At 38.5% G+C, this 23233-nt stretch overlaps 1 protein-coding gene across 1 annotated transcript in view; it reads right to left on the bottom strand.

Moving 5' to 3' along the window:
* Positions 1 to 694: 694 nt before the first annotated feature.
* LOC126194908 (leucine-rich repeat-containing protein 1-like) overlaps positions 695 to 23233 on the bottom strand; it is a 60887-nt gene continuing 38348 nt past the window's right edge. The window contains exons 3-5 of the mRNA XM_049933267.1: positions 16298 to 16538; positions 10933 to 11123; positions 695 to 1043 (exon numbers count right to left, since the gene is read on the bottom strand). Of these exons, the coding sequence (XP_049789224.1) occupies positions 784 to 1043; positions 10933 to 11123; positions 16298 to 16538 (692 nt within the window). The 3' untranslated portion in view covers positions 695 to 783. The remainder of the gene's footprint in view (positions 1044 to 10932; positions 11124 to 16297; positions 16539 to 23233) is intronic.

The raw sequence follows: 23233 nt of genomic DNA on the forward strand, positions 1-23233 counted from the left end.
ATGGAGTACTACCTGAAAAAATTGAGACAAATATTCAGTCAGATTTTGATAAGACTTCAAAATGGCACAAAGATGATCAACTTGCTTTAAGTGCTCAGATATGTAAAACAGTATACTTAGCAAAATGAAAAAGAGTCACAGTTGGAATTTGTGAATTCATGCAAATACGTGGGTGGAAACATTTGAAAGAATATGAAATAGAGTTATCTCATAGTCTCATTAATAGATGAAGCAAGTGGCAGACTTCATGCCATTGGTAGAATACTGGTAAAATGCAATCAGCCTGCAAATGAGATTGCTTACAAAATGTTTGTTTGACCTTTCCTAGAATATTACACAAATGTGTAGGAGCTATATGAAATAGGACTAAAGGGAGTATTGGATGTATACAAATAAGGCACAAAGTGTGACTAGTGTTTTTAACCCACAGAAGAAAGTTATGGAGATGCTGAAAAACCTGAATAATCGTACGAAAGCATGCTTGCAAAGTGTCGAGATCCATTCATTATTAAGTAACAAATCTCAGAATATATCACAATCTCTTACTTACCACTCCTGTAGGTGCTAAGAGGAGAGTAAACTGATTACAATATGCATAGAGGTGTTTAAACAGTCATTGCTCCTGAACTCCATATGCAAATAATATAAACATAGTATTTCTCTCTGTATGACAACTCCGTATTCTTGAGAAATATTAGAATGTTATCATGACTTTATTTTTCATAGTAATTTATCTGTAAAATTCCTGTGCACAACACCAAATGTATCACCACTGTATTCATTTTAAAAGTGTTGTATGATGTTTCTTGAAAAGCAGTCACAATTTTTAGGATATCCTGTGTAAGTACAGCATTGAAAATTGAGTTCTGGGTTTAATGCTGTGCTGCATGAGCGTGCACAGTGTACACTGCAGTGAAGCTCCATCACCAGCAAAGGCTCAACATCACTGCACAGCCAGATTCGTGCTGCTCCAACTAGATAAACAGGGACACCACAGCGGGCACATAAGGCTGCAGGCTCTGTGAGTCTGGAATCCTCCACATCTGCAAATACAGGTGGATAACTTTACTTTTGGTGTAATGTGTCAGTAATCTACTAAAATGTACTAATGAAAGGCAAGCAAGGTCTACTTAAATCAAGAAAGACAACACCAGTTTCACAACCATCTTTTAAGGAGGGGCAAATTATGAGTTTTTTTTTTTTTTTTTTTTATGGATAGTTCTTTGCCTGAAATGGATTCTAACCGTTTAACTGTTGTGGGTGTGCATACATGCCCTGCTACGCTGTTCCCCAGGGCTGTGGATGTAAATACATGCACTGCTTGTGTTTTCTTACAGTGCTATGGATACCTGTGTGCATCCTGAGCCATTGACATCTCACTTCTGCAGATGAGTTGCTTCTACATCATATATAAAAAAAAATTGAATTATTTATTGTGTAACATACACTTTCATATTTGCTATCATTTGCAAAAAAACATTGTTTCGATATCTTGAATTGTTTATGAACTATAATGATTGTTATGACAATATGATTCGCAGTGAGCAAGGGTGTGTCATGCACAACTGTTCATTGGATATGAAAATCCAGTAATTCAAAAATGAAATGTGCTGCAGTTCTAATCAAAATTGAGTAAAATTTTGGTATCTTATCTGTAGTTCATTCACAGCAACATATGAGTTATAGTCAACCATTCATGAAGTTTACGTAATGCATTTTTATGTTTGCAAAATCTTTAAAATTTTGTGCAATGTTTTACTTAATTTGATGCAGCTCAGTAAGTATGATGGATAATAAAAACCAATTGAGTTCTTTATCGAGTGAAGACATCAGACTGTAAGATGTGCAAAAATCAAGCTTTTCACATGATAGTTGTCATAAAATCAGATGATGAGAATTTCATATAGGCTGGAATGCTGCTATCTCTCAGCACAGCCACCAGCATTTGGTGAGGAGTACTACCCTCAGCACGGAATGCAGAGAGCATGTCTGTAGCAGCGGAAGGGCTAATGGGTAAAAGTCTAAATGCAGCTACAGTTCATAAAAGATAGAGCAAAAATTCTACTCACAAATGAGTGCATGACTGTCAGATTGACAAAAACCTGGTGTTCCTTTGCTTCAAAACAATAGGAGCAAAGAAGGATACTTTCAAAGAATCACACACAGCAGTGCTCCAGAGTTCCAGGTAATATGCACAGCCAGATATTGTTAATTTCCATATCTTTCTCACTTATTTCTTGGCCATGGATGAGCTTTCCCTACTTGGTCCTTTAAAATATCTGAATCTTCTTTTTTATGCAGATGAATGAATCCCATATTACAAAAGCATCTATCTTTCACATAGATAATGTTGTGGGGAAAGTGAACCAAAGACTGCTGTTTATTGGCAGAACACTTAGAAGATGCAACATGACTACTAAGGAGACTGCCTATACTACACATGTTCATCCTCTTCCAAAGTATTTCTGCATGGTATATAGATACGGTTGACATAGGACATTGAAAAGGTTCTAAAAAAGGCAGTGCACTTCATGTTATTGTGAAGTAGGGGAGGGAGTGTCACAGAGATGATAAATAAGTTGGGGTGGCAATTATTAAAACAAAGGTGTTTATCGTTGCGGCAGGATCTTTTTACAAAATCTCAATCACCAACTTTCTCTTCCAAATGCAAAAATATTTTGTTAGCACCTACCTACATAGGGAGAAATGCTCATAGTAATAAAATAAAATAAATTGGAGCTTGCACGGAAAAAGTTAAGTGTTTGTTTTTCTCCCATGTCGTTCAGGAATGGAACAGTAGAGAAACCGCTTGAAGGTGGTTCAGTGAACCTTCTGCCAGGCACGTAACCATGAATTGCAGAGTAGTCTTGAAATGATGTAGATTGCTGCCTAGCAAGATGATGTTTTGACTGGATGTTGTTATGGAAGAAATGAATTCTGGATGTGCTATGCAAGTTATTTAGAACTCTATTCCTATTGGCACTGTAAGTTAGATCTAACTTTTTTCAGTTCACAGATGTAACTGAAAATAGTGTTAAATAATCAGTTCACTGTGAAGATTAACTGGTTCACAATCTATGTAATAATAGTACAGCTGTCACACACAGTACACTTGCATGCTCAATTTAAAGACAAAAGTAACTTTCACATGATTTCTCACTGTCAGGTAACATAGCTCAATGAAACTTGGACCATATATAGAAAGAAGTGCTACAGTATAGTACAGAAAGTACCTTATGGAAATACACAATGAGACAAACAGAAGACAATAATTACACTGAAGTCATTGCAATTTATGATGGCCCCCTGAACATTACAAAAAGCGGACCGTAGTTCTTAATAGTGTGTGTGATCACTATGGGGGGCAGTGCATGCTGTGAAACGTTCTCCCATTCTGCGATTTGTAATGTCCAGGAGGCCATCATGAGTCACAGTGACTTCAATGAAATTATTGTCGTTGAATAAAAGTGTCATTTTTGTTCTTCTCACTGTGTATTTCTTCCAGTTACTCCTGTACTACTATGCAGCAGTTCTTTCTATGTATGACCCCACATTAATTGAGATATGTTACCTGGCTCATGTGAAAGTTTCTTTCATCCTTACGTCTTGTGAACCAGTGTATTAATAAATTATATATAATTTACCTAATGCATGCAAGTTTCTTAAAAACATAATCAGGTTGCATTTTTCCAACAATTTCATATACAATATGAGGAAACCAATGTAAGTATTCAGTACAGTACAGTTCAGTACAGATATATCAAATTCAGCACACATCATAAAAATCCACAATCATCGTACATCACGATGTTTAAAACATACAGTTTTGATTTGATTTATTTCATCTCATAGTATACAATATTCAGATCTTGTGATCTGTTGTATTGGAGACAAGTCAATATATAATTTTAGGGATTTAGTTTACAGACTTAAAATAATACAAGCATAGTTATCAAACAATTTTCTAGCAGTACAATACTTTTACATTTTGTACATTTTTTTTTTTTTTTTTTTTTTTTTTTTTTTTAATTTACAGAGACGTCTGTTGCCCGGTTTAAATTATCACCTCATCATTCATAAACTCCTCCACTGAATAATAACATTTTTCCACTAAGAGTTCATGTAATTTTTTTCTTTAGATGACCAATTTCCATGCTCAGAATATCACAGCCCATTAATTTATTGTATATTTTCATGCTAATGTATTGAGGAGTCATAGAATATAACTTTAATCGGTGTGCAGGGAGCATAAAATTTTGTTTTTGCCTAGTTGTGTAAGTGTGTTTGATGTGAAATTCTTTGAAAAGTTCAGGTTTACTGTACAGGAAAACTACAATTTCGAAAATGTATAGTGACGGGACAGATAATATATTTAGTTTTTTAAACAATGAGTGACATGAGGTTCTTGGAAGTGCGACACACATCATTCTAATGATACTTTTTTTTGAAGTTTTAATATCAGTACCAAAAGTAGCACTCAACAAAGGTTAAGTTTCAGTTTAAGGCCATATTAATATACTTCAACAATTTACTGTCACTTCAGTATTACCAAATTATTCATTGTACAGGGTGGTTATAAATAAACTTTCATTACATGAGAGGGCCCCTATGATTTAGTGGAAACATTTGTAAGAACATGCGGAAGGGAAAAAACATGTAAACCATTGAAAGAAACACATTTTAATTTCCACATGAGAGGCTAACATATGTTAATTGCATACCATGTTTACATTCCAGGTCACAAATGCTGCATAAAGTGATGACCATCTGCACACATGACAGCCAGAAACTATGCTAGAGGTTGCTCTACTGGCGCCCGAAACAACAGTGGACCATGTAATATTCAGTTGTTGTGACACAGCTTGTGCACTGCTCACATGTCCAGCATTCTCAGCCATGACAACAGTAAATTCTTTAGCGATTTGTGGCACAGTTGGCCATTGACCTCTCCCAATAGCAATTTCCAAATCAGCAGTTAATTCGAATTTCAGAATCATGTTATTCAATCCTGGTGCAGGAGGAGGACCTCTCCATATTCTTTTAATACATCACCTAGCAAAAGGCAGCAACACTATTGCTGTTGTTTTGATAAAACAGCTTGAGGATTAAAGACCTGCTTACCTAGTTCAGACCCATGTTGACTGTCTGTGACTGTAATGCACACTGATACTGGTGTCTCAAAGGAAGGTGTGACACTAACACTACTAACAATGCAAATCCTGCAATGCACAGTCTGAACGTAATTCCTATGAAGTTGGGTACCCATATGATGAATAATTTCCTGTGTAGGGAGACTCAAGTAGCGAAAGTTTAATTGTATCCACCTTGTACATAATGTAACTGACCAACTATTTAAATTTACTTTTTGATTACATGTAGTAGTGGCCTAATCTAAATACAATTTCTGTAGCAGTGTAAATTATTACCTGTCAATCTATTTTTGTTACTCAAATTATTTACAACAAACACACTACTGTATCTTTTGTAAATAAATTTCATTACTTGTAGTGCATGAAAATTTTGTAATGCTGTTCTCACTGATTATTTATGATCTATGTTGGCAGAATTATCATATTTATGATTATATCATTCAATTGATATTTTTCACCAAACAAATATCTTCAGCTGAGTAATTTGTGCAAATTTACATTCAAAATAAAAAAAATTATTTATCTGCCACAGATTTACCTGATGACAGAAATCAGCATAAGGGATGCTAGTTGTCTGTAAGTGATTATAGTTGCCTGGTTTGTTGCTCTTTAATAAGTTACATGAAGACTGATGTAGATCATTGTTGGTCATATAGTGATTTCCACTGTCTCTGTCTGCTTGTATAGCATAATGCGCAGCATGCTAGCTTTTGATACAGGCAGGTGAGCCAGATATGGATTGCATACGCTTGGCAGATTAACGACCATGGGCTGGTACACTGTCCAGCCTGAGTGTGGTTCTTAGTTTCTGACACTTGCTGGTCCCCCAAATTCCACCTCAGAGGATACAGTACACACAAACAGTTGAAATATGAGAACACACAGAAAAATGTTTACACAATTTGTAGACGGATGGCGCATGTGACTTCCCTCTCTTATGTTACCATTATGTCTGTGGTGTCAAGGAAGGGCATCTGGCCACAAAATTAAATAATAAAATAAATTTTGCTAAATCCTGATAAAATGTACTCCATCTTGGACAGGATAAATGCTAGGGGGAAGAAGAAGTGATTTCAGCTGTCACTACACCATACTGGAGGAAGAGTAGCAAAACTTGAAACTCTGAGCTGATTTGGCTGTTACATAGGCTGAGTTAGCACAGTTGTGAGCTACAATTTGCAGTAACAGCAATGACATACACAACACAGCAAGTGTAGAGGCATGTGGACAGTGCAAGGCATGAGAAGTACGATAAGTTTAGAAAGAAAATGGTTAAGAAGACCACAAATGTTGTAGCCCTAAGTAATAATTGTGGGAGAGAAATGCCATAGCTGGTGCAGATGTCATTGGTTGATAATTACCAGGTCATTAGTATTCCAAGCCAAGCACTGGGCTCATCATTGTTACCTGTAATTTAGTTAATGAATGTCCTTAGGGTACTGGGTACAGTTTGGACCACAACCTCAAGTATGCTCTGAGGTTGACATCAAGTATATATGTGAAGATCATATCACTCTTTAAGTGGTACACAAAGCCCTGAATGAAGTTTTCTGTGGCATATGTCAAATGAAGTTTGGAGAGTCACTCAAAGCAGGAGGGTCAGGAGGTGTGGCATTTAAACAACATGGGTGTGACTAATGTGTCACCCCACATTTAAAAAAGAGACCATTCTTACTTGTGATCTCTCAGATTTCACCAGGTTTATGGTATATGCAGGACTGGGGCAGAACAGAAAGTAAGAAAAGTAGGAACTCTAGATAGCTAAGAAAAAAAAGAAAAAAAAATTTTTTTTGGCACAGGCCTGGCATGGCATGTGCCATTTATGTTTTTGTAGTTAACAGGTGGCGATTGGTACACCAGGAAGAGCACAGAATGGTAATCTGAGTGTCGTGAGTTGTAGTCTTCATGTAGAAACGTTTTTATTTTCAATTTTTATGTTACTTACAATGCAAATAGATCAAAATAAAAATTGTATTTATTAATATTGTCATACAAGAAAAGGCAAAGGAAAATTTGGGATTTCGCATAAATTTCAGGGAAGGGATTGTAACCATACATGAGAACTTCATATATAAAATTAGATACTTTTATTATTTTACAATGTAAGGTTTACACATACTGAGGGACATCCAGCATAAAAACTGGGAAAGGGATAATTTGCTTGGTATCTTGCACACATTATAAACATCACATTTTTAAAATTATATGGTTGATTTGAAGTTTCTATTCAACAATAAACTTGGTTTACATTTGTAAAAGATTCTCTCTCTTCACACAGTTTGGTAGCAAATCATATTTATGTACCATTTCGTAAAATACTGGTGCGGATAGCTGGTGATGTACACTGCTCAACAAAAGTCTGGAATACTATCGTAAAATGTGGTCTAAGATACTTAGAGGTCTCATTGACCTAGGCACTTCACTTCATGAATTATCCTCTAATAGTGGACAGTGTTTACTACTGGCATACTTTGTAGCCATTTCCCAGTCATATAAACTTACCACTGCCACAGCAGCACACTGCGAGCAGTCCAATGTCAACAACGTCATTCACCTTCTGTTCAGCACTCTGGTAACATGCCATGTACAGGCATACAACACTTTGACAGAGTCACGATAATGGCTTTTCGGCAGGTTTACACAGCAAGATGTTGCTGATCGGTTACAGGTCACTTAAAGTGGTATGTCTAAAGTGTGGAGTACAGAGAGATGGAAAATGTGAACAATAGATCTCACAGTGGTCTTCCTCATATGATAACACCAATGCAGGATCATTTCCTCCAAATATTGGCCCACAGGTATCCAACATCAACTGCCAGAAATATTGGAAATGACTTCTCTCAGGCAACAGGAATTCATATCTCAGACCAAATAGGACATAAATGATGGAAATGGGGTGGTCTTCATTCCAGACCATTGAAAAGTTTTGCACAGAACCCATGGAACTGATGCAATCAAAGGACCTGGGCTCTTGCACATCGACATTGGACCATTGCGGAACAGAGTAATGTCATATTTTCTGACAAGAACAGGATTGGTTTGCGACCTGACACTAGACGTGTTAGAGTTTGGAGAAATGCTGGACAACACCAGGAACATTGATATGTTCGGGAAGTCCATTCATTTGCAGGTGGAAGCGTAATATTCTGGGTGGCAATAGTGATGGGAGAGTGGATGCCTCTAATTCATATTTGCAGCAAATCAACTGGTCCCCGATACCTCCAAAAGGTCCTACAAATGACTGTAATGCCCTACAGACATGAAGTTGGTGACAACTTCATCCTAATTGATGACAATGCAAGACTGCAACATACTCCAGCAGTGTCTTGGTACCTTCAAACATGCAACATCAACTGAATGCACTGGCCAGTACAGTCCCCCCGATATGAATGTAGTTGGGCATGTATGGGACCTGTTGAAGGTGGCCATTGCAGATTGACAATCTTCAGGACCTCACTGAAGTTGCCATTGAGAAGTGGGACCTCATACCCCAAGATAAACTTGATGTTCTCATCTAGAGCATGCCTCGCAGAGTGGAAGAACTCACCCATGTGCAGGGAGGAAATACTCACTACTAAAGACTGTTAATCACCACCAGGAGATGAAGATTTTCACTGTTTTGTGTTAAATATGTGTACTTTGAGAGAACATGCTTTGTTTTGCAATGATTTTTTGTAACTGTCCAAAATTGTTCTTGTTTTGAGAAGGAATTATGTTTATTTTGTTAATAAGATGCTGTACAAACTTAAGAAGTCATTGGCAGCAAACTCTATGATATTCCAAACTTTTGTTGAGGTGTGTACAAAAAAGTGTAAGAAGTGGGAGAAGTAAATCTATGAGGATGAGGCATGAGTCATGCTTGGGTAGCTCAGTTGGTAGAGCACTTGCCCACGAAAGGCAAAGGTCCTGAGTTCGAGTTTCGGTCCGGCACACAGTTTTAATCTGCCAGGAAGTTTCATATCAGTACACACTCCACTGCAGAGTGAAAATCTCATTCTGGAAAGTGTATTTTGATGCAGTCTTCTTGGGATGTGATTTGTTTTCCTCTTTTGACAAGATAAGGGCAATTTTGAAGCATTTTCATCATATTCTTCAGATGAAGATAAAATTGGACATCACAGAACTGCCCATTAGCAGATTACATTTGGGAGTGAGGAAATCACTTCAGTATTGCAGAATGGCAATCCTTCATCTTGAAAAATCTCATCATGCAACTGTAACTTCGTTTGTCCTCCTCATGAGTCGGTTAACATAAGCAATTTGTTCTCCTGTACATAAGGTTTCATCACATCAAATATAATATGTTTAGCATTATCTAGGTTTATTTGCAGTTCTCTCTCTCTCTCTCTCTCTCTCTCTCTCTCTCTCTCTGTCTCTTTTAATTAGAGATCCCTTACAGGGACTTACGGAGTCAATCACACAATCCTCAGCTTTTCACTCTGCAAGAGCACTCCCTGGAAACTACACTAATGTAAATCACTCATGTCTTGCCCGCCCAGTGCCAAAAACATCATTTTTTCACAATGCTTGATCAGCTGGAGCTCTCACTTCTGTTGCTTGCTTTTCTAGCCAAATCCTATATATATCATATATTTGGACAAAGCCAGTGACGAGTAGGCACGGTCTCCTTGTTAGTCATTTTATATATGGCAATAGTCTGCATTATAATGCCTCTGGTAAAAGCTTACTTCCACCCTCTGTTTTCCAAAAACATCTCATTTGATCAAAGCAGGGTCCATACGGTCTGTGTGATTTCCAGTGGTTTTGCTGGGCCTTTTTTAGGGAAAAACTATTTGAAAAGGCAATGTTGCAAAGAGCATATTGTTACATTTCAGAGAGCTACTAGCAAAGCAAAACACTTAAGTTTGGACAAAATTAAGAATTATGAAGAATACTCATTAAGTATATTCTGTCAGAATACACAAAGTACCTTAAATAAAATTGATGACCTTGAAAAATCACTAGTGGAAAACAGAAAGATAGCTGGAATATAAGCAGACGTGTTATCCTTTTCATTACTGTGTTATTCTTGTCCTTAATCTACATAAATGATCTTCTAATGACTTGAAAGGACTCTTAAAACTAATATCAGCTGATGCCAAACTCTACCAAACCAACTCAGGTGACAGCTTCACAAGCCAACAACTGGTTCATTCCAAATGGCTTTAGTCTTAATATCATAAAGACAATACTGTAGAATTTCAAACAAATAAAATTACCTGTTGTTAGCAGGAATAGGTATAATGGGCACACACTAAACAAAACACTTTGCATAAAACTCCTCAGGATCCAGCTGGATAACAAGCTAAAATGGAGTCAACACACAGAAGGACTGATCAAGGAGCTAGGTTCAGCATATTTTGTTATTAGAAGTATCTTTCATTATGTTAATTTGAAGACCAGGATGCTGGCTTATTCTGGATATTTTGACTCTCTGTTGTCCTACAGAATTTCCCTTCTGGTGCAACACAGCTAAATTAAATAAAGTATTTATGCAGCAAACATGAACATAAGAATACTGCAGAAACTTCTTCAAGCATTTTTAAATTCACATTCTTTATGTACTTTAACCCTCAATAGTGTTAGTTGCTAACGAGTAATGAGACGAGCATTCTAATGGAGAATAACAAGCATAAAATTTTGTAACAACAATACAATGCAAAGCATGTTCATAATTTGTGATTTTGCATTGCCGTTATTTTCTTTTACAACTGCACTGTATAGGACTAGTACATTACTTTTACTATTCAAGCTTTCATGCCATGCACACACTTTCTTCTACCTGTGAACACGCTGTGTAGTTTCCTAAGGCAAAGTTCCTGGAGTGGTGGAGCCTGTGGATGGGAACACTGGCATCGACAGCAGCCCAGCATTGGAGGGGGCAGTGGCAAGCTCATACTTGCAAAGCTGCTGTTTTGCTGCAGTATTAGGAGTCTTGGTCCTTTCAGTACATAGCGCCATTCCTGGCAGCACCTGCCCAGAGAATATATTTTGACTATATTTTCACAAATACTACATAAAACACAGGTGAATGACACATGAAATAAAGCATTAAATATAGACCTGTAGTGAAAATTTTACCAAGCTTCAATAATATGAGATTAAAAAATATGACAAAATGCTAGCTTTTTGAAATCTGAGGCTCCTCCATTCAGTACAGAAAGAATAGTAGGAGGAAGCTAGACTATTTAGGAATTAAGGAAGCACCTCAGTCAGAACCCTGAGTCAGAAGAAATAGAGGGTGTTACAAAAAGGTACGACCAAACTTTCAGGAAACTTTCCTCACACACAAATAAAGAAAAGATGTTATGTAGACATGTGTCCGGAAACGCTTAATTTCCATGTTAGAGCTCATTTTAGTTTCATCAGTATGTACTGTACTTCCTCGATTCACCAGCAGTTGGCCCAATTGAAGGAAGGTAATGTTGACTTCGGTGCTTGTGTTGACATGCGACTCATTGCTCTACAATACTAGCATCAAGCACATCAGTATGTAGCATCAACAGGTTAGTGTTTATCACGAACGTGGTTTTGCAGTCAGTGCAATGTTTACAAATGCGGAGTTGGCAGATGCCCATTTGATGTATGGATTAGCACGGGGCAATAGCCGTGGTGTGGTACGTTTATATCGAGACAGATTTCCAAAACGAAGGTGTCCCAACAGGAAGATGTTCGAAGCAATTGATTAGCGTCTTAGGGAGCAATTCTTCGTGCAGTTGCCGATAACCCTAATGTCAGCGTCAGAGAAGTTGCTGCTGTACAAGGTAACGTTGACCACGTCACTGTATGGAGAGTGCTACGGGAGAACCAGTTGTTTCCGTACCATGTACAGTGTGTGCAGGCACTATCAGCAGCTGATTGGCCTCCACGGGTACACTTCTGCGAATGGTTCATCCAACAAAGTATCAATCCTCATTTCAGTGCAAATGTTCTCTTTACGGATGAGGCTTCATTCCAACGTGATCTAATTGTAAATTTTCACAATCAACATGTGTGGGCTGAAGAGAATCCGCATGCAATTGTACAATCACGTCATCAACACAGATCTTCTGTGAACGTTTGGGCAGGCAGTGTTGGTGATGTCTTGATTGGGCCCCATGTTCTTCCACCTACGCTCAATGGAGCACGTTATCATGATTTCATACAGGATATTCTACCTGTGCTGCTAGAACATGTGCCTTTACAAGTACGACACAACATGTGGTTCATGCATAACGGAGCTCCTGCACATTTCAGGCGAAGTGTTCGTACGCTTCTCAACAACAGATTCGGTGACCGATGGATTGGTAGAGGTGGACCAATTCCATGGCCTCCACGCCCTCCTGACCTCAACCCTCTTGACTTTCATTTAACGGGGCATTTGAAAGCTCTTGTCTATGCAACCCCAGTACTAAATGTAGAGACTCTCCGTGCTCGTATTGTGGACGGCTGTGATACAATATGCCATTCTCCAGGGCTGCAACAGTGCATCAGGGATTCCATGCGACGGAGGGTGGATGCATGTATCCTTGCTAACGGAGGACATTTTGAACATTTCCTGTAACAAAGTGTTTGAAGTCACGCTGGTACGTTCTGTTGCTGTGTGTTTCCATTCCATGATTAATGTGATTTGAAGAGAAGTAATAAAATGAGCTCTAACATGGAAAGTAAGCGTTTCTGGACACATGTCCACATAACACTGACAATGTTGAGTTTTTATGGAAAAAGTTCAAGGCAATCATAAAATGCGTTTTAGACAGGTATGTGCCGAGTAAAACTGTGAGGGACGGGAAAAACCCACCGTGGTTCAACAACAAAGTTAGGAAACTATTGCGAAAGCAAAGAGAGCTTCACTCCAAGTTTAAACGCAGCCAAAACCTCTCAGACAAACAGAAGCTAAACGATGTCAAAGTTAGGGTAAGGAGGGCTATGCGTGAAGAGTTCAGTGAATTCGAAAGTAAAATTCTATGTACCGACTTGACAGAAAATCCTAGGAAGTTCTGGTCTTACGTTAAATCAGTAATGGCTCGAAACAGCATATCCAGACACTCCGGGATGATGATGGCATTGAAACAGAGGATGACACACATAAAGCTGAAATACTAAACACGTTTTTCCAAAGCTGTTTCACAGAGGAAGACCGCACTGTGGTTCCTTCTCTAAATCCTTGCACAAACGAAAAAATGGCTGACATTGAAATAAGTGTCCAAGGAATAGAAAAGCAACTACAATCACTCAACAGAGGGAAGTCCACTGGACCTGAAGGGATACCAATTCGATTCTACACAGAGTATGCGAAAGAACTTGCCCCCCTTCTAACAGCCGTGTACCGCAAGTCTCTAGAGGAAAGGAATGTTCCAAATGATTGGAAAAAAGCACAGGTAGTCCCGGTCTTCAAGAAGGATCGTCGAGCAGATGTGCAAAACTATAGACCTATATCTCTGACGTCGATCTGTTGTAGAATTTTAGAACATGTTTTTTGCTTGTGTATCATGTCGTTTTTGGAAACCCAGAATCTACTCTGTAGGAATCAACATGGACTCCGGAAACAGCGATCGTGTGAGACCCAACTCGCTTTATTTGTTCATGAGATCCAGAAAATATCAGATACAGGCTCCCAGGCAGATGCTATTTTCCTTGACTTCCGGAAGGTGTTCGATACAGTTCCGCACTGTCGCCTGATAAACAAAGTAAGAGCCTATGGAATATCAGACCAGCTGTGTGGCTGGATTGAAGAGTTTTTAGCAAACAGAACACAGCATGTTGTTATCAATGGAGAGACGTCTACAGACGTTAAAGTAACCTCTGGCGTGCCACAGGGGAGTGTTATGGGACCATTGCTTTTCACAATATATATAAATGACCTAGTGGATAGTGTCAGAAGTTCCATGCGGCTTTTCGCAGATGATTCTGTAGTATACAGAGAAGTTGCAGCATTAGAAAGTTGTAGCGAAACGCAGGAAGATCTGCAGTGGATAGGCACTTGGTGCAGGGAGTGGCAACTGACCCTTAACATAGACAAATGTAATGTATTGCGAATACATAGAAAGAAGGATCCTTTATTGTATGATTATATGATAGCGGAACAAACAATGGTAGCAGTTACTTCTGTAAAATATCTGGGAGTATGCGTGTGGAACGATTTGAAGTGGAATGATCATATAAAATTAATTGTTGGTAAGGCAGGTACCAGGTTGAAATTCATTGGGTGAGTCCTTAGAAAATGTAGTCCATCAACAAAGGAGGTGGCTTACAAAACACTCGTTCGACCTATACTTGAGTATTGCTCATCAGTATGGGATCCGTACCAGATCGGGTTGACGGAGGAGATAGAGGAGATCCAAAGAAGAGCGGCGTGTTTCATCACAGGGTTATTTGGTAAGCGTGATAGCATTATGGAGATGTTTAGCAAACTCAAGTGGCACACTCTGCAAGAGAGGCGCTCTGCATCGCGGTGTAGCTTGCTCGCCAGGTTTCGAGAGGGTGCGTTTCTGGATGAGGTATCGGATATATTGCTTCCCCCTACTTATACCTCCTGAGGAGATCACGAATGTAAAATTAGAGAGATTAGAGCGCGCACGGAGGCTTTCAGACAGTCGTTCTTCCTGCGAACCATACACGACTGGAACAGAAAAGGGAGGTAATGACAGTGGCACGTAATGTGCCCTCCGCCACACACCGTTGGGTGGCTTGCGGAGTATAAATGTAGATGTAGATGTAGAACATATTTTCTTTCTTTGTGTGTGAGGAATGTTTCCTGAAAGGTTGGCCATACCTTTTTGTAACACCCTGTATAGCAGAGCTATACAAGAGGGAAATCCTTGATGAATTTCTAACAACAGACATAAATGAAACATTATACATATCCAAAGTGCAGCTAATAAATCATAAATAAGAATGGAATAAAATAGAACTAAAAGCATTTGTGACTATCAGTTGCATAGTGTCAGAGAAAATGAAAAGATGACACAAAAATAAGAAGATGGACTTGTAATAAAAATTAATAAAAATGATTGCAGAAATAGGGGAGTGAAAGCGCAAATGTGATGAAGACCTGCATGTAAACTGAGGCCTGATCCATGGCAGAAGATCGAGTTCTGGGTTGCTGGAACACAGAATCCAATTCACACACATTGTGTAGCTGGCATCAGAATCACAGGTATCCCATTATAGTTTTGTCTCTATTACAACATTGAGTATTAGCAGTATAGACACACTATTCTTGTCCATTAATTGTTACTAACAGTTTAGTGGTCCTCAAGCTGACAAAGAAAGCTGACACTCTGTTGTATGTCAGCTAACACGAGGCATAGGTATCCTCATGAGTATCTCTCCTTTTGATGAGTTAAGCAGGTCTTCCCAGCAATGAGGCAGGAGTAATTAATGTTACGAATGTACTTAAGAAAAGTCTTGCATCTAGGGCAACCACAAGGGCATGAACCTAGTAGTAATATGAGGGATGTAAGTTGCAGTCTCGTCAAAATATATCTGTGTGTACTAAGACTACAGTTACTGAAAATATGGCACTACTTTGCATTGCATGTCTTCAGCAAGAGGTATGAATGGATGTGTAACAATTGTCCTAGTCAAAGAAGTTGATAAAAATTTAATGTAGTGTACATAATAAAAATTTACAGTTGTGTAGGTAATGGGGGTGATTTAACTGATAAAGATATTTCCTTGTTTTTGAAGGATACATTTAAAATGACTATATACACCAACACCGTTTCCTTTTTGTGAAAATTACACTTCTTAAATTTCACAAAAATTGGTGATGAACTGTGCTAACACTGATTTCCTTCTTATAGACATGCATTTAAGGGAGAAATATTGTGGATTACAACTTCACATTGTGACTTTACATGCAAAGGAAGTTAAGTGTATCGTTACATACAATAGTTTTAATATTAAAATTGAAATAAAGTGTAATGTTTGACAAAATAATAAAGATTTTTAGGAGTTGAACCACAGTTAATACACACATGCAGTTTCCACTGATTGCTATGTTTCTTACTCTCCCATGCCTTCAGATTTCCATGGCACATAATTACTTTTCATAGGAAAAGGGATTTCTTTTCAAAAGTGTCATTTTTGATCTTGAAGAAAAGACCTGGGACTTTTATCATAAAACTGTTAATAGCTGTCATGTTAACGAAGCCTCTATGTACCCATCCAGTTTTATCCTTGGGAGAAGAGTCAGCATCTTTGCAGGCAAAAACGTGAGAGTCGTATTATTGCTGACATCCAGTTCACATCCAGCAGGAAGTGTTACCATTGGAAGCCACTTCAGAAAATTACTGGACACATTTAAGCACTGTAGTTGTGACAGTCGCCCAATACTACTAGGCAAATGTGATAAGTGGTTTCCATCAACAAGAAGGCAGCGAAGAGAGGTGAGTTGACCTAAATCTGAAACACATAACCCCAAAATGATAAGCTGACAAATTCAAGTTAAATTGTACATAATGAGATAAAAATAGTTGAAGGAAGGACAATGTGATCATTCAGATTTTCTGGAATAAACAGTCAAAATGAAATTTGTTGGCCATTCACAGAGAAGAGATGCACACAAAACTATGTACCATTCAACAGTTTAAAAGATATGGAGACTCACCACAGTTTTCATATGTTCAGAGAAGACATCAGAGCCTGCTTATGGCAGAAAATGTAAACTTACAAAACATACGTCAAAAGTGTGGGCTCACAGGCTAGAAAACAGCACAAGTGAAAAATTTATTAGACTCCACAAACAAAGATACCTTTTTCTTTGCTCATTGTCATCATTATTCTCCAACATCTTTGGTACTGCCAAACAAGCTTTAAAAAGACTCTCCATTGATTTTGGTTGGCAGGGAGTCTTGTCAGTTGAGAAAGTTTCCAACACTTCTCTATATTTGGAAAGTAGAGAAGTCAGCCATTATTTTGTGTTGTAGGATGATCTGCTAATCACTGGTGTAAAATGAGGAACACAAGGATCAAGCGAGAGAATGTTTGTAAACTACCCACATTAAATGTTTTGTGATCATCTGTCAATAATGTATTTGTGTTCAGCTTGGACAAAGTTCCTCTGTAAAAATTTTGTGCAACATTATCCATTTCACCAGTGGAAATTTCATAATGTAGACTATAGAGGACTAACAATCTTCAAATGTTTTATCTTATGGGCTCGTCTTTGTCTTATGGCTAATTACTAAGCAAGCCACTCTTACCATGCACTTCGTATAGTTTTCCTTAGATGCTCAGTGCCATATTGTTTCTTAATTCGATTCTGAAGACCCACAAAGGTCACACAATTCACAGTGAATTTTCCCCATATCACTGTTATTCTCCAACATCTCTGGTACTGCAAAACAAGCTTTTCAAAGCTTTACATACAATCTGGTTGCCTAGGAGTTTTGTCAGTTGAGAACTACAATGCGCAACAATTACCACGTTCAAGACAGCTCATACCATCGGGGCATGAGGGCCGCCGTGCCTACTGGATGGAGCACGCTTGTGTGGCATCATCGATCCTCACAGTGCCAAGGCTCGTACCCTCGGCCTGGCTTGTAGGTTAAAAGTGATACTCTGGTCAGGCTCTCAGCAGATGTTTTGCTGTCATTTAGACTGGTTCGTTCATTAGTTGTAGTGTGAAATGAATTTGTTCCAGCACATCAAAATTTCATTTTTATTACAGTAGCATTTTGATATTTTTCTTTTTGTTCACAAAGGTAAGTTAATGAAATAATTTATTTGATAAAATCGATTTGTCAAGGACATACACAAGATTTTTTGCAGAGGTACCTGGGCCTTTTAATGAAATTGGGGGTGGGGGGAAGGAGCAGGCGGAGGGAGGGGTGTCAAAACGTTTCTGGCTATGTCCTTAACTGTTCTAGGTATTTTACAACACAGTGTCATTTCATGCTTGTATTTCCATTTCAATGGATGTTTTCCATCAGTGAATAAATGAGTTCTTTGGGCATGTTTTGTTGTTGTTGTTGTGGTCTTCAGTCCAGAGACTGGTTTGATGCAGCTCTCCATGCTACTCTATCCTGTGCTAGCTTCTTCATCTCCCAGTACCTACTGCAACCTACATCCTTCTGAATCCGTTTAGTGCATTCATCTCTTGGTCTCCCTCTATGATTTTTACCCTCCATGCTGCCCTCCAATACTAAATTGGTGATCCCTTGATGCCTCAAAATATGCCCTACCCGCCGAGCCCTTCTTCTAGTCAAGTTGTGCCACAAATTTCTTTTCTCTCCAATTCTATTCAATACCTCCTCATTAGTTATGTGGTCTACCCATCTAATCTTCAGCATTCTTCTGTAGCACCACATTTTGAAAGCTTCTATTCTCTTCTTGTCTAAACTATTTATCATCCACATTTCACTTCCATACATGGCTACACTCCATACAAATACTTTCAGAAATGATTTCCTGACACTTAAATCTATACTTCATGTTAACAAATTTCTCTTCTCAGAAACACTTTCCTTGCCATTGTCAGTCTACATTTTATATCCTCTCTACTTCGACCATCATCAGTTATTTTGCTCCCCAAATAGCAAACCTCATTTACTACTTTATGCATCTCATTTCCTAATCTAATTCCCACAGCATCACCCTATTTAATTCAACTACATTCCATTATCCTCATTTTGCTTTTGTTGATGTTCATCTTATACCCTCCTCTCAAGACACTGTCCATTCTGTTCAGCTGCTCTTCCAGGTCCCTTGCTGTCTCTGACAGAATTACAATGTCATCGGAAAACCTCAAAGTTTTTATTTCTTCTCCATGGATTTTAATTCCTACTCCGAATTTATCTTTTGTTCCCTTTACTGCTTGCTCAATATTCAGGTTGAATAACATCGGGTATAGGCTACAACCCTGTCTCACTCCATTCCCTTTCATGCCTCTCGACTCTTATAACTGCCATCTGGTTTCTGTACAAATTGTAAATAGCCTTTCATTCCCTGTATTTTACCCCTGCCACCTTCAGAATTTGAAAGAGAGTATTCCAGTTAACATTGTCAAAAGCTTTCTCTAAGTTTACAAATGCAAGAAACGTAGGTTTACTTTTCCTTAATCTATCTTCTAAGATAAGTCGTAGGGTCAGTATTGCCTCACGTGTTCCAACATTTCTCTGGAATCCAAACTGATCTTCCCTGAGGTTGGCTTCTACCAGTTTTTCCATTTGTCTGTAAAGAATTCATGTTAGTGTTTTGCACCTGTGGCTTATTAAATTGATAGTTTGGTAATTTTCACATCTGTCAACACCTGCTTTCTTTGGGATTGTAATTATTATATTCTTCTTGAAGTCTGAGGGTATTTCGCCCATCTCATACATCTTGCTCACTAGATGGTAGAGTTTTGTTAGGCCTGGCTCTCCCGAGGCTGTCAGTGGTTATAATGGAATGTCGTCTACTCCCGGGGCCTTGTTTCGACTTAGGTCTTTCAGTGCTCTGTCAAACTCTTCACACAGTAACATATCTCCAATTTCATCTTCATCTACATTCTCTTCCATTTCCATAATATTGTCCTGAAGAACATCCCCACCTCCATTCTGTTATCAGAGCAAAAATTTTCCAAAAATAAATAAAACTGTTATTCCTCCCATTAGCTGACATATGTTCACTAATGAGATTTTGCTTTCCTTTGTAACTAAATAATTATCATGTTCTAATTTTTCTATAAATACTATTTCCTGGGGGCAATATTTAATACTTCTCTTCTTTTCCATTTTTTGTATGTCGGAGAGTCCATTTATCAGGCTATCTGGAAGCAGAAAGAGAAAAACCTACACTGCAGATGAAGTCATTAACTGCTTAGAGTATGAAAAATGGACAGATGATGAGTTAGAATATTATTATAGGATGAATCAAATTCAGATGAGGATGAAGCAGAACCTGTTAACTTTCAAGATGTACCCTGTGCTACAGACATACCTGGTGCTACTGACAACAATGGCAGGGCCCAGTAATGAGGCTTCAAAACCTTGCACAGTTTCTCAACACCACCAGGTTCCCATATCACCCATTTTTCTCCCTGAAGACAAATGGAGTGAGGAACCACCACATAATAGGAGGGAGATATCTTTTACTGGTTCTCCAGGACTTTTGGAGACCCTCCTTCCCTATCACACCAATATTATTTTTCTTCTTGTTAGTTACCCAATACTTCTTTAATAGTGGAAGAGACAAATGCTTTTGCTTTGGAAGTGTTTTTCAACAGCGAAAATGAGCATGTTATATAATTTCTTGGAAAGATATCACCTTTGAAGAAATGAAAATGTTTTTGGGCATAATATTTTACATAGGGTTTGTGAAGATGAATAGGGCGAAGGATTATTGGAAAACAAACCATCAATTTAGATTGCCCATCATTAAATACTTACGGATGAGAAGTCTACATTTTGCCAGAAGTTATGCTGGAATGCCATCTAACAAACAAATTGTGCCAGTGATAGATCATTTTGATAACACCATGGAGAAAATCTATTACCCATGGAAAAACCTCTTGAAAGATAAGGCATGTTCCGTTGAAGAGGAAGACTTATGTTTCGCCAGTACAAACAGGGGAAGTGCCATAAATATGAGATGAAACTGTGCATGTTAGCTGATCCTAATGGGCTGATAAATTAACTCCACAATTATACAGTGGTGCTGAGAACCCTGTATAGGAGGGAAGGATCACACTTCAAAAGTGGATAAGAAAATGACAAAGGGGAAATCAGATGTTGGCCACAGCTTTTTATGGACAATTATTATAATATTTACTTTTACTCCCTCGCCAATGAAATACTTGCAAAAAAAAAAAAAAAAAAAAAAAAAAAAAAAAACTTCTGCACTGGTACTCCTGACTCCAATCAGGTGGGTGATCCACAAGAAATTGTTGGGATGAAATTGGAAACAGGAGAGTCAGTTTCTTGTTTCAAAGAATATGGTGTATATGTTTGTAAATGGAAGGAAAAATGGGAAATGCTGGCCATATCCAAGGAATTCAGAGGCAAAATGGCGGACACGAGAACTCACCTTGGAATATCCATCAAGAAACCAAAGATGATTGCCCAGTGCAATAAATATGTGAAAGGGATTGACAGTAGCAATGAAATGATTGCCTGTTATCCTATTTCCTACAAGACATTGAAACGATATAAGAATGCTGGACTTCATGCATTTCATCTCATATTGGAAAATGCACACTATTATACCTGAAGTGTGTGACAGAAAAAAATCAATCTTCATGATTTCCAGCTGGTCATTGTTTCAAATTTGCTCCAGAACAAGAAAATCCTGCAGTAAAAATTGTATGGACAGGAAGAAAAGGAGAGTGCATCAATTTGGTTTTGCCCTCCCTACTTTATGGAGTACTATAGGTACTAGTCTTTTCATTGTTGTTATTACTTTTTTGTGTTGAAACTTAAGAGATAACTGCATGTGCTATTTTATAATTCTGTTTCTTCATTATTATACATCTAGATAAATTATGTACACTACTGGCCATTAAAATTGCTACACCACGAAGATGACGTGCTACAGACGCGAAATTTAACCGACAGGAAGAAGATGCTGTGATATGCAAATGATTAGCTTTTCAGAGCATTCAATCTAGGTTGGTGCCAGTGGTGACACCTACAACGTGCAGACATGAGGAAAGTTTCCAACTGATTTCTCATACACAAACAGCAGTTGACCGGTGTTGCCTGGTAAAATGTTGTTATGATGCCTCTTGTAAGGGGGGGGAAATGTGTACCATCACGTTTCCGACTTTGATAAAGGTCGGATCGTAGCCTATCGCGATTTCGGTTTATTGTATCGTGACATTGCTGCTCGTATTGGTCGAGATCCAATGACTGTTAGCAGAATATGGAATTGGTGTGTTCAGGAGGGTAATACGGAATGCAGTGCTGGATCCCAATGGCCTCGTATCACTAGCAGTCGAGATGAAAGGCATCTTATCTGCATGGCTGTAACGGATCATACAGCCATGTCTCGGTCCCTGAGTCAACAGATGGGGACATTTGCAAGACAACAACCATCTGCACCAACAGTTTGACGACATTTGCAGCAGCAAGGACTGTCAGCTCGGGGATCATGGCTGTGGTTACCCTTGACGCTGCATCATAGACAGGAGCACCTGCAATGGTGTACTCAATGACAAACCTGGGCACACGAATGGCAAAACATCATTTTTTCGGATGAATCCAGGTACTGTTTACAGCATCATGATGGTCGCATCCGTGTCTGGCGACATCGTGGTGAACGCACATTGGAAGCGTGTATTCGTTATCGCCATACTGGCGCATCACCCAGCGTGATGGTATGGGGTGCCACTGGTTACATGCCTCGGTTAGCTGTTGTTCACATTGACAGCACTTTGAATAGTGGACCTTACATTTCAGATGTGTTATGACCCGTGGCTGTACCCTTCATTCAATCCCTGCAAAACCGTACATTTCAGCATGATAATGCACGACTGCATGTTGCAGGTCCTGTACGGGCCTTTCCGGATACAGAAAATGTTTGACTGCTGCCCTGGCCAGCACATTCTCCAGATCTCTCACCAATTGAAAACGTCTGGTCAATGGTGGCCGAGCAACTGGCTCATCACAATACGCTAATCACTACTCTTGATGAACTGTAGTATCGTGTTGAAGCTGCATGGGCAGCTGTATCAGCTGTACCTGTACACGCCATCCAAGCTCTGTTTGACTCAATGCCCAGGTGTATCAAGGCCATTATTACGGCCAGAGGTGGTTGTCCAGGGTACTGATTTCTCAGGATCTATGCACCCAAATTGCGTGAAAATGTAATCACATGTCAGTTCTAGTATAATATATTTGTCCAATGAATACCCCTTTATCATCTGCATTTCTTATTGGTGTAGCAATTTTAATGGTCAGTAGTGTATATATTGTTAGTACTTTATAATTCTTGTATATATTCATTCATATTTTGAAATTCAGGTTTTTGAATATAGATGTAATGTTCTATTTTTATGTATTTGCAGTTGTTTGGGTCCATATAACTATTCCCCTATATAATAAATATATTATTTCTATCAGTTATTATTTGACTCGAGTTTTCTAAAGTTCTTATGTCTCAACCTTCCCCTATATAATAAA

Source organism: Schistocerca nitens, chromosome 7 (assembly GCF_023898315.1).
Source record: "Schistocerca nitens isolate TAMUIC-IGC-003100 chromosome 7, iqSchNite1.1, whole genome shotgun sequence".
NCBI classification, from domain to species: Eukaryota; Metazoa; Arthropoda; class Insecta; order Orthoptera; family Acrididae; genus Schistocerca; species Schistocerca nitens.